At 33.7% G+C, this 12825-nt stretch overlaps 1 protein-coding gene across 1 annotated transcript; it reads right to left on the bottom strand.

The window, feature by feature from the left end:
- Positions 1–6486: 6486 nt before the first annotated feature.
- On the bottom strand, positions 6487–8640 carry LOC142530059 (RPM1-interacting protein 4-like). Its single transcript, XM_075635820.1, has 4 exons — positions 8443–8640; positions 7048–7590; positions 6651–6836; positions 6487–6576 (listed from the first exon to the last, which is right to left on the bottom strand). Exons 1-4 carry the CDS (start codon positions 8446–8448, stop codon positions 6553–6555), a joined length of 759 nt encoding a protein of 252 aa, XP_075491935.1. The 5' UTR covers positions 8449–8640; the 3' UTR covers positions 6487–6552.
- Between the last annotated feature and the right edge of the window lie 4185 nt (positions 8641–12825).

Raw genomic sequence — 12825 nt, 5'->3', positions numbered from 1 at the left:
GTGTAAATGGATTTACAAGAGGAAACTTGGGGCGGATGGGAAGGTATTAACCTTCAAAGCGCGATTGGTAGCAAAAGGATATACTCAAAGACAAGGAGTTGACTTTGAGGAAACCTTTTTTCCAGTTGCAATGTTCAAGTCCATAAGGATATTGCTAGCCATAGCTGTATGGTATGACTATGAGATATGGCAGATGGATTTCAAGACAGCCTTTCTTAATGGAGATATTAAGGAAGAGATTTACATGTCTCAACCTGAAAGGTTTACATCTGTCAGAAGTGAGCATATGGTATGCAAACTTCAGAGATCTATTTATGGTATAAAGCAGGAATCTAGGAGTTGGAACCTTAGATTCGATAGTACAATCAAAGAGTTTGGTTTTACTAAGAATCCGGAGGAACCCTGTGTGTATAAGAAGGTCAGTGTGAGTGCTGTGACATTCCTGGTGCTGTATGTTGATGACATTTTACTCATTGGGAATGATGTAGGAATGTTGCAATCAATTAAGATATGGTTAGCGAGTAAGTTCTCGATGCAGGACTTGGGTGAAGCATCTTTTGTATTGGGAATACAGATCTATAGAGATAGATCAAAAGGATTGCTTGGTCTCACCCAGTCCACATACATTGATACCATCGTGAAGCGGTTCTCGATGGATGAGTCCAAGAGAGGACATCTACCAATGTGTCATGGCGTGTCCCTATCCAAGTCTATGTCTCCCAAGACTGATGCAGAGATAGCGGCGATGACAAGCATTCCTTATGCATCTGCGATTGGTAGCATCATGTATGGGATGATATCTACACGTCCTGACGTGGCTTTCGCACTAAGTGTAGTGAGTAGATATCAATCGAACCCTGGTCTTCCACACTGGAAAGCTGTGAAAGACATCCTGAAGTATTTGAGAAGGACCAATAAGTTGTTCTTGGTCTATAGGGGTGGAGAACTGAAATTGGAAGGCTATACCGACTCTAGCTTCCAAAGCGATATCGATGACTCGAAGTCAACCTCTGGGTTTGTATTCATGCTCAATGGTGCTGCTGTCTCTTGGAAGAGTTTCAAGCAAGATAGTACAGCGGATTCCACCACTGAGGCAGAATACATTGATGCATCAGCTGCAGCAAAGGAGGCTGTTTGGATAAGGAATTTCGTCCAAGAGTTGGGCGTCATTCCTAATGGAGTTGCTTCTGTCCCGGTGTTTTGTGACAACACGGGAGCCATTGCTCAAGCAAAGGAGCCAAGGTCTCATCAGAAGTCCAAACACGTATTGAGAAAGTACCACATCCTCCGATAGATTGTTGAAAGAGGAGATGTCTCGATTGACAAAGTCGGCTCCACAGATAAAGTTGTTGATCCGCTAACTAAGCCTTTACCTAGACCATTATTCAAGAAGCATCGCGAATCGATGGGTTTGAAGCATATGGGTAGTTGGCTCTAGTGCAAGTGGGAGATTGTTAGAGTAGGTGCACGTCGAGCCAAGTGTTGGTCGAGGGTTCATGTTTAAACTCTATGTATAAACAATCTTTATTTTAATAATATTTGAAATTATTGTTTTGGCACTTCTTTATCTGTATACCCATGCTAGTTGCATAGATAAAGCCCTTGAATAACAAATAGTAGAAAGAATATGAGATGCTCATATGATGAGTATCATGAAACTCATATTTGGAATACTGTATATTCTAAACAGTTCCTAGTCGATTCAGCCGCCGCTAAGAAGGATATAGGCCGCTCGAGTTCGAGACTAGTATCTGCGATATGAGTACCATGTTTCATTGGTAGGGGACATTGTGATGTCCGAACATGCAGATAGGTGCTCCTTGTAGAGTGCACTGAACAACCCTCCATAAAGAACTTTTCAAGTGGTTCTCACTTATCGAGTGGAAACGTCCTAGTTTATGGTTGTACACCATTAGTCCTTATGACCCGGGACAACATTGAGACTCTATGTGCTAGCATTACACTTTGACTTGTTTACCGACTCTCATGGGGTCATCAGGTGGCAAGGTTGGGTGTTTTGTCGAAACATATAGAAGTCGATGCATTGTAGTCGGGGATTCACCGCTTACCTTCGGGTATGGATATCCTATGTGATCTCATGTGTATGTAGTATGAAATCTCTGATCAGAGTATGGTGGTAATTATGAAATGAGTTTCATAGATTACACCATCGATGCAACTACGACATGACACATAGTATCGATTCATTGACAACTCTCGATAAACCAATGGTTGTCGAATCGATCGGGATATATGAGTTGAAGGGACCGTGCTGTACGCTAACCATAATTTAATAGTTCTTGCAGGCACTATCATTTGATACCTAGGGAATCATGTAAGCGATGCTGCTAGGCGTTTAATATGATTGGTTGGGTACTATCAGACTTGAGTTCTGACGTTCTTGTTATCAAGAAGTTGATAATTAAGAATGGAGCAATTGGGGTATGCTCGTATAAGGACATGTTTAGTCCGAATCACATGGAGATGTGGACCCACGGCTAGTTGTATCAATGAACCATTGAGGGCCACACAATTACTAGCTTTCTAGATCCCGTTGAAAAGTAAAATAGTTCAATGTGCTGAACGGCTTATAAATGAGTTTATAAGCGTAAGGAAAAATAGAAGTATGACTTCTATGAGGGAAATGTAACTTTTAATTTATGGAAGTGTTCCTAAATTAAAAGTTGGCCAAATAAATAATGTATTTGAAAATTGTGATTTTCATAAACATTATTATGGACTAAATTTAATTAATTCAAGTGTTGAATTAATTAAACACTAGTGAGCCTAGTAGAGTCCAAATAATTAAATTAATTCAAGTGTTGAATTAATTAAATCATATTGGGTCTTGTAGAGCCCAGTAGTAAAATAATTATTCAACTAGTGACTTGAGTAAATTCAAGTAATGTTTAATTAGTCTCAAATTTGTTTGAGATAATTAAATTAAGTCCATGGATTTTTAATTGTTAAAAATCAAATAACATTGCATGCATGAGAGGTGAAGGGTTGGAGATTACTTTTTCAATTTCCAAGGCTTGGCATGCTAAAAAGTGTTTTAGCTTTTTACACAACCAAGACTAGTCATCCCTCTCCCCATTCCACTCCTCACTTGGCCGAAACCTTGAGAGTTTTTCTTTCCAATTTTCTCTCAATTTTTCTTCTTCAATTGTTGAGGAAAGAAATCACTTCTCAAAGAAAAATCTTCTTATTTTTCTAGTGCAAAGTAAGAAGGGTTCTAGCTAGCAAGTGGTGGGCCTAATTTTGAAGGAAATGAGGAAGCTTGTAGATCAACTCATCCCTTCAAGAGCTTAGTTGTTTGATAACTAAGTTGGAGCCAACATCAATCTTTTAAGATTGATAGATAATATCTTTAAAACACCCTATGTATGACATATTTTGTGTTTTTGTATTTGTTACACCACTAATAGGTGCTCGGATTTCTTCCCTATAGAATATGATTTTTGAAACTTCCGTTGCGCTATCGGCACCGTAACCGATCCCCTTTCACAGTCGACCTGATATCATGTTTGCAGTTTATACATGTGCTTGTTTTTAGTCTGATCTGAAAAAATTTCATTATTTAGCTATCAAGGAAATTCTTAAATATATTAAATGAACATAAAATGTTGGATAATTGTATGCTAAGGACTCGTCGTTCAATCTAGTTGGATATTCTAATACATACTATGTAGGTTGTAAGCTTGACAGGAAGAGCACCAGTGGATCATATTTTTTTTGGAGACCGACTGATTTCTTAGTTCAGAAAAAAGTAAACATCAATTCTCACTTCAACTGCAGAAGCTAAATATCTAGCTGTTGGGAGCTGTTGTGCCCAATAGTTGTGGATTCAACAACTGAAGTCACCAATCTTCTGCGATAACACAAGTGCAATTGATATGACATAATATTTAGTTTTGCACTCTCAAACCAAGAATATTGATATTCATAATCATTTATCATGTGTTAAAGAAAAACATCCGATTGGAATACATCTCAACAACGAGCAGTTGGCATCTTCACCAAACCGATTACTGAGAATAAGTTTTCTTTCTTTCAAACCATTGAGTAAGAAGTAGTTGAAATAGCAATTGCTTGCCAAGCTCCTTCTGAAAGTAATGTAGAGCCAATAAGTCAGGTTGGAGAAGCGCATATCAAAGCATTCGTTAGTCAGAGTGACTCGGGTTTACTGGTGATTGAACAGACAGATCCTTCAAGCACTCAGGCTCCTGATTTGACACTTTGTATATCTAAAGAACCTCCAAGGATAGAGCCTTATTCTCCTATTATGGATCCATATGATGAAAACACATTAGAAAAAATTCATTCGAGCCTCACAACTATTTATACTTTTATTGGAGTTCTAAAAAGTAGTAACTCGAATACTGAAAAAGCTTTGGAATCATTCAAGGACAAGATGTTCAAGGAGGTGTCAGACTTATCAAAATGAATGATTGATATACTTACTCGACTAGAGAAAATAAAAAAAGCTCAGGCGGATACTGCTGCTAATCCTGGTAGGTAAATACAAGCTAACAATTTTCCAATTTGCATCAAGATTGAGGAAGTCCAGGCTAACTATAATGAGAAGATTGACAAAGTTAGCACTCAGTTAGCAATTGTTCTTGCCTACTTGAAAGCACCATATAGTATAGACAAAAAAGGGGGGAAAAGGTCTATTGAATCCTCTAGGCAGTTTTATAAGAAAGAAAAACCGAAGCAAACTGATCAGTCTAAAAGGCCAATTGACATGCATTATCGATCTCAAAAATATTATCATAGAAGATAGTGCTTAGAGGACATGCTTTGTATTTTTTTTGCAATTCAATATGTAATTTATCTTCTATCAATGAATTCAATATTTTTATTCAAGGGCCTAATTTTTCAAAACACCAAAAATGGAAAAATTGTTGGAACATTTTAGTTTTGATCATTTAACAAGGCTGCTGATCCAATGGATAATTATAGATCACAACTAAACAGAATTCAAGTAGAAAACTGAATATACACGAGCAAAAGTTTCTAAGTCAATCAGAGTCCAACAGATTACCGAGCCAAACTGCTAGTACATTACTTCAATGCGAAAAAGGGTATAATAGGCAAACTAATCAAAGGACAACTGATGATGCTCATCTTATAGCAGTTTATTTCAATCGATCAGTCATCCCAAATCTAAATATTCTCTGAAGATTATTAGTATACTCAGTACTTAAGAATCAGAGCCAGATAAAATTTTTAGTACTAACAGTCACTGATTTCCAACATAATGTCAGAATTCATGCGCAATACCAAAATTATACGATCTTTCAGAAAGTACGAAGCCATGACAACAACGAAATCTGTATTTGAAAATAGATATATGATTTAAAAAGATGATTGTTTCAGATGAAGACTATAAATAGATAAATTAAACAAGATTTTTAATATCTTCAAATCTTTGAATTCTTCGAATTTCTTGAAAAATGTTTTCTGTAAGCCAAACTGATCAAGGCAAGTACACGCGTATATGTTAAAATTTGATCAATTGAGGATCCATTTGTACTTAGAAATTCTTAGTGAAATCATTGTAATTGAGAGTAATAAGTCTTATTGCTCATTTAATTAAGATTGAAGTCTACTAAGAGTTTTAGTTAGGCAGTAATAAGTCCCGTTGAAGTGAGTGATTTCAAACTGTCCATCAAATTCTTTTAGTGTAATCCTCCCACAAAGAAGAAGAAGTGACTTAGGAGTATTGAATTTTCCAAACAACCATATACAAACATGTGCAACTTTACTTTTCAGTCTACATGCAGTTGATTTCTATTTGATAACCCAACTAATTTTTGGTTTAGGCCATTTTTATTTAAAGAGTTTCAATCAATCTATTTCCGCACAGTTTCCACTGTTGACTTATTGAGAACCCAATTGACAAGAATTTCATTTCAATATTCCTAACCTAACCGAAATATTTGTAAATTATTGAGATTATATGTTCAACTATCTCTAAATTAATCTTCGATCCTAACAAGGGTTCGGGGATTCTCCCAACCCGCCCTCGCCATCCCCAATTAATTTTTTGTGACCGAGATAAGAGCGGGGATGAGGATTTGATATCTGTAGGTTTTGGGAATCCCCAAACCCGAAAAACAGGGATCAGATCGAGTACGGGGGTCAATATAGAATTCGGGTGAGGATGAGAAAGTAAACTCGTCCCCGTCCCATCTCGTTCTCATCCCTATTCATATCCCTAAACAAAATTGATCATATCTAACTTTTAAAATACTATTTATTTTAAAATTTATTAACGTTAAAATGAGTTGGAGTTATTTGCATAGCAAATAGTAATTTGAAAATAATATAAGATGTGATAAGCTCAAATCTCATATGAAAAACAACTTTATATTTTATTGAAACGGTGTTATTTAGTTTTTCTTTAGTATTTATTGCTTAATTTATAAGATAATGTGTTGCATGTTTTTTACATAACGCACCATCTGTGTGTGTGTGTGCTTGTGCATCAAAACAGCTTTCAAAAGAAGTTTAAACACGATCCATCAAGAAGTTCAGTTGTCTTAATTACCACCAAGGAAAGCAGCATTTCTGCATTGAAAACGAAGCTGAATAAGAACATAGAAGATTCAAGATTAGACAGGATGCACTGTATTATGATTAACCTTTGGTTCGTTGGATGGTTGAATCCGTGGGCTGTGAGACGGATATTTTGGTGTATTCGACACATGACCAGGAGTAGGATTCCTTTCCTCGCGTACTTTATTGAATACATGGGTGAAATTTTCGGCCGAATGTGGATCATGTTCGTCCCAATCGCCAAATTTTGGAACAGCTGCACCTTTTTCAGGCTGTCTTTCGAAATACAATCAATAACGAGGGTCCATTCAGTAAAAATTGACGATAAGCTTATGGGTTGTAGGCAGTACAAAACCACAACTTTTAACATGGAATGTTATGCATAACAAACAAGTAGTGGAAGAATGATATAAATGAAGATTAATAAATCTGCATTAACAGAAATCTATAAAAACATGAAAAGTGATGATCACAGTAACTTACACTATTGTCCTCTTGAGCAATCGGCCCTAGCCGGGATCTTGCCCGGATACCATGATTATTCTCGTAGTTTGTCCCTTCCCATGGCACAGAACCAATGCCTCTCCCGGTATTTCTCTCCTGTGGATGATGAGGTGAACTCTCAAAGCTATACTCAGATCCTGCACTAGACCTTGTAGATTGACTAGGTTTGTTCACACGACCACCATAACTCGATTCACTAGGAGGTCTTCGCCTCATATTTTCGTTTCGAGCTGTAGAATTACTGAACTGCCTAAAGTCAACATCTTCCCTGTTTACTCTATGCTCATGAATTTGCTTGACTGATCCCCTTACAATAGGTTCCTCTGGTTTAGTCCTAGTTTTTAGTGGAGCAGCAGGAGCAAGTGGTCGAGGTTCGAAGTTATGGAACATGTCTGGATTCTCTTGGGGATCATTGGGATTAATCATTTTCTCACCTCTATTTTTTCTTGCCTTGTCAAAGAAAACCGTGTAAGGGACATCATCTTCACTTTCCCACTCACCAAACTTTGGCACATTTGAACGCTGCTTTGAAACAGAAAAAAGAAAAAAAAAATAGCCATTCTGTTCAATTTTGAATACAGGTTCATATATGAGAAAATAGTACGTCTTCATATCTTTAAAAAAAATGGAAAAATCATATGGTTCAGTGGAACTAGAATGTTATCCAAGTTGAAGTCTTAAACAGAAATTATTCAAGATCAAGTTTGTGATACCCTCGGAAGGTGGTGCTAAGGTTGGAAATATTGACTGCAATTGGTTCTCTATTACTCTGTAAGATTTGAAATCCTTCATAATGACTCATGAAATATGTATTTGAAAGAAACCTTAGCCGTCCCTAAGAATTCCTATGATGTATAATTTTGTCAAACCATCTCTTAATTAAAGAAAACCGAAAAACTATGCGATTATTGCGTGCCCAAAAAAGTCAATGAAGTAGAACCTCTCAAATCCAAAGAAATCAAGAAAACTTTTCCAAGTTTTAGATGATCATTTTTCTCAACCAAACCAAATTACAAGTTAACATATTGTATGTATCTAAATAGATAATCCAAAGTCTTCCTCCAGACAATGTTTCTACGTCCAAAGAAAAAAACAGAGGAATAACATTTATATATACATATATATAACAGTAAAAGCATGAACAATCTTGTGGACAGAAAGGAAAATGATGCAAGAAAGCAAGCTTTGATTTGTTTTCTGTTTGCCAATTCTAAACTTACGTTAAGCTAAGCTATTCATGACTACATTCTTTTACATAACAAATATCAAAGATCAATGGATCAAAAACAAAGAATTTCAAACATACTTTTGAAGGCAGAAACTAGAAAGTAGCAACTGATAAACGGAACAAATTGATTAAAAATGTAAACTTACAGCCATATACTTTTCTTGAGCAGAATTGAAGAAAACACAATGAGATCAATATTGGAAGCAGCCCTTTAAAAAAAAAAGAAAGAAAGAAAGTTTGCAGAAACTACTCGGAAGCCAAATGACGTGAGAGGATTAACATAGGAACGAGTTTACGAAGCATTGACCGTATACCCAGTCTTCACTCGTCTTCAATTTTGAATTGTTCTTGCAGCTTTCAAAACATAAATAAGATTTTTAATAAGGAAAATATTATAATTTTTAATTATTTTCAAATTTTTTTACAACAAAATAAAAATATTTTATAGGGTAAAAATATAAGATTCCCGGCAATTTCCCCCACAGGAGCTACGGCCCCGCACGTTGGAGATATTGAAATATGCAAATTTATCTGTGTGAGTTGTAATGTTATTGACAAAGAGAAAGACAAGAAATAAGCCGGTATGTATCTATTATATTAATTTTGTTTATATATATATATATATATATATATATTGTAAGTGACAAAGTGTACGTATATATGTGTGTCAGTTTATATTAAATTTTATATGTGATGTTAACTCGGTCAAACATCTTAAAAGGAGAAGGAAAATTATAAAAATTTATAATTACAAACTTTTATAATCAATTTTTTTAAAAATATAAAAATGATTGATGATGGAGAGTATTTTATCAAATCATTTTAAAAATTTAAATTTTGTTAATTGACGTATTAAATTCAATCATTTTTTCATTTGTATAAATTTGATTTTGCTAAAAAAAAATACATTCTAACTCATTAAATGTAAGAAATCGTAGTTAATATTTAAATATTTTCAAACAAGTAATCATGTTTATTTTTTAAGGAAAAATTATTTTCTTTTTGATATTTTGGCTATTTTTTGTTTTAATATTGAAAGGAAGGAATATCTTATTATAAAATAAGAATTGAAAGATTGATTAAAGATATTATTTCGAATCATATTATATTATGTAAATTTATAAATTTGAAAAAAAAAAAACAAAAACTTTGTGTTTATAATTATAATTAAAAAATATAACGAAACAATTATATTATTTTTGTGCACTTATTTTCCACCCCATATTTATTGTAGTGTTTTTAGTTCCCTCAATATTAAACCTAAATTTTAACCACCCAAACCACTTAATAGTTGAAGAAATAAAATAAAATGGGAAAATTATGATTTTAAAAATCATGTTAAGTTAGCTTATTTTGAGTTTTAGCCTTATAATATTTCATTCATTTCCAATAAATTGGTCTTTTTTTGGGTACTTTTCGCCAATAGTCAATAAATCACCGAATTTTATTCATTTGACATTGATGCTATTTTACGTAGCTCATGTCATGAGAACAAACTAATATTAAATACATTAAAATAAATAAAAACAAAAACAAAGGGGAAATAAGGTAACAAGACACAATATTTCAAAATGACAGAAAGGGATCTTGGCGTTCCCCTTTATACTTTTCAAAAAATGGATTTGAATGTGCATAATATAGGTTTTATTCTCACCAAAAAATCTGTTAGATCTCTTAATTTTGGTGATAACAAACAATGAATTATTGTACTAGATCAAGCTGTCATTGCATGTATCACAGGTACTCGACCGTTCTATTAAAGATTCAGAAGAAGTCATTCAACCGGTCTCAAGATGCAAATTGTTATCCAATCTTTTCAAACCTTAGCAGCTTATTTGATATACTCGATCGTTCGAGTTACAAGTCCGTGACACAGAACCACTCAACTGTTGACTATATCGAATAATATTTGAAAACGGTTGAGAAAGATATTTTCATATTCAAGCCTCATATTTTACATGGATCTTATCTACTTTATTAAAAAAATTGGTGGACTGCTCAGGCACTACAAATGAGATATCAAAAGAAAAAGCTCAGAGACAGTTACTTTTTGCTGTCAGTGATCCTTTATTTTTGCATTTTTAAAATACCAAATTTCTCATTTATTGAAGTGTACTATGAATAAAGAAATGATGGCGACAACATTGCTTTGGCATTAATGAGCTACAGTCGAACATTGCATCTAATACAAAATACGTAACACGAAATTGATACACATTCGAAGAAATTCTTTCAAGATTGCATTCTATGAAAGATTTCTTAGCACTCTTCATGCTCGTATCTAATACTCCTCAATAGCCATTTTGCTTCATGAATATCTATAAGATCATCAATTATCATCAAGGGCTACTACTCAAACTATTTTGTCAAGACCATTAGTGGAGTTTCTCGACAGTTTGAATCTAAAGATTCATTCTTTCTTTATATTCGTGTTGTATCAGTCATGAGAATTGTTGCCTCAACCTTTGGTGAAAGTTAACTACGGATTTCAAATTATACAGTTGATAAGTCCAAAGGTTGAAGCGGGTTTTTACAAAAATTGTGTAACTAAGGTCTTCTAGTAGATTCCTTCTTAGGTAGACGAAGTGGTGATGTGGAATCTTGAGTCTTCGAACGTTCATAAAAATCCTTGTGTCTTTCATTTACTGCACTTGTTTATGCCGTTTTCTTGCTTTATTTGAGTACAAAAGTGTAATGTGTTAGAGTAGGTGCCTAGCAAGCCAATTAGTGATTTGGACTTTATTGATTCTTATGTAAAAACAAATTTTATTTTAATAATATTTACGATTTTTCCAATTGTGGACTTTAATTTATCTATATATCTATTCAAACTGGATAGATAAACTCCTTAAATATACAATAGGTATCATGATGTCTGTCTCTAAACGTAATATCATGAAACTCATTAGCAAGTGTATCATATAATTTAAATAGATTCATAGTGGAATCAACCGCCTAAAATAAGGATAAAGGTCACTTGAGCTTGAGACTAACATCTGTGATGTAAACAATGTGTTTCGTTGAAAAGAGTATGGAGATTTCCATTAATATACATGGATGGTCGTTTGATGATGCATCGAACAACCCTCTCTCGGACTGTCCAAGTGGGTATCACTTATCGAGTGATATAGTTTGTGGTTATGATTGTACATCATCGGTCCTTCAACCCAGGACAACTTAGTGACTCTACGTACTAGAATGCACTTTGATCAGTTTACCGATTCCATTAAGGGTAGGTTGGGTGTAGTTTCAAAATATGTAGGAACCAATGCATTATAATAGGGGATTCATCGCTTGCCTACGAGTGAATATATCCTATGTGTTCTGATGAGTTATTATTGTAAGAAATCTTTGACCAGAGTATGACATGTGCATTATGGAAAGATGTTTCTGCAATATTGATGAAACTTAAAATTAATAATTTATTATATGTTAAAACCTGTATTTTAAAATTTAAGTTTCATTAAAATTATAAAATTATGTTATTTTAGTATTGTTTGTTTATATTTAATTGTCTTACTAAATATGTTTTATTTTCAGGTTTTCTATGTGTTGGTAAAATAATGATAACTCAAGCTAGAAAATTCAAATGGAGGTGACTCAAACATGTTTAGAATCCTTGAGAAATTATCTACAACTTTGCAGAAGACATGATTGCCTAAAAAGTTCAGTAAGATGATCAAATTGTGCAAATATCAAAAGGAAGACAAATTTACTTTTACTATGACCAGCATATAGTAAAAAAATCATAACTATTTCAATATTTAACAAAATGAGGTGAACCATGTGGCAAAATTCATCTACAGACAATTCCCCACATGTTTGCCGTTTTGAGCAGAGTCAAATTCGGTGATTAAAGTCGTGGAACAAAGCATTGAAAGAAAGGACATGGAATTGAACTTGGAGGAGACAAAGAATACTATTGCAACTACATGACATTAATAAAAATTTTGACCATTTCTCTCATTTGGCATATAAATAGAGGCCTTGTGCTAGCTTGAGAATTATTCTATCTCATTGTAAAATATAGTGTGAGTGTGTATCAAAGTTCTAAGTTCCAATATATTTTCTTTCATGTTCTCAACTATGAGTGATATTTTAGTGTTGATCAAAAGTAAGCTTATGGCAAGCTAAATCTATTATGTCAAGGTGAAGAGGACGCATTCTTGGTGAAGTAAGATTGTTTATATTTTGTATATTCTTTCTTTAATTCTTTTCATTTAGCTAACTTATTTTTATTGTAGGTATAAAAATGAATTATTTGTTGTTATCAATTTACATCAAATGCTTGATACCATTAAAGTGGTTATCTTGATTTGTTGTTTAATTTTGATACAATAAATATTTCATCACTTATATATATATATATATATATATATATATATATTATTTATTTATATAATAATATCATAATATTTCATTTAGACGATAGCGTGGTTCTGCCGGTTGTTCTAAATGAAATATTATGATTTAATACTAACATCTAACAATCTAACATTTACTTTATCGCAACTAACTTTTATTTTTCG

This window comes from Primulina tabacum, chromosome 16 (genome assembly GCF_025594145.1).
Source record: "Primulina tabacum isolate GXHZ01 chromosome 16, ASM2559414v2, whole genome shotgun sequence".
Classification (NCBI taxonomy): domain Eukaryota; kingdom Viridiplantae; phylum Streptophyta; class Magnoliopsida; order Lamiales; family Gesneriaceae; genus Primulina; species Primulina tabacum.
The sequence above is the reverse complement of the archived record's forward strand: the minus strand, read 5'-3'. Positions and strand labels throughout refer to the sequence as shown.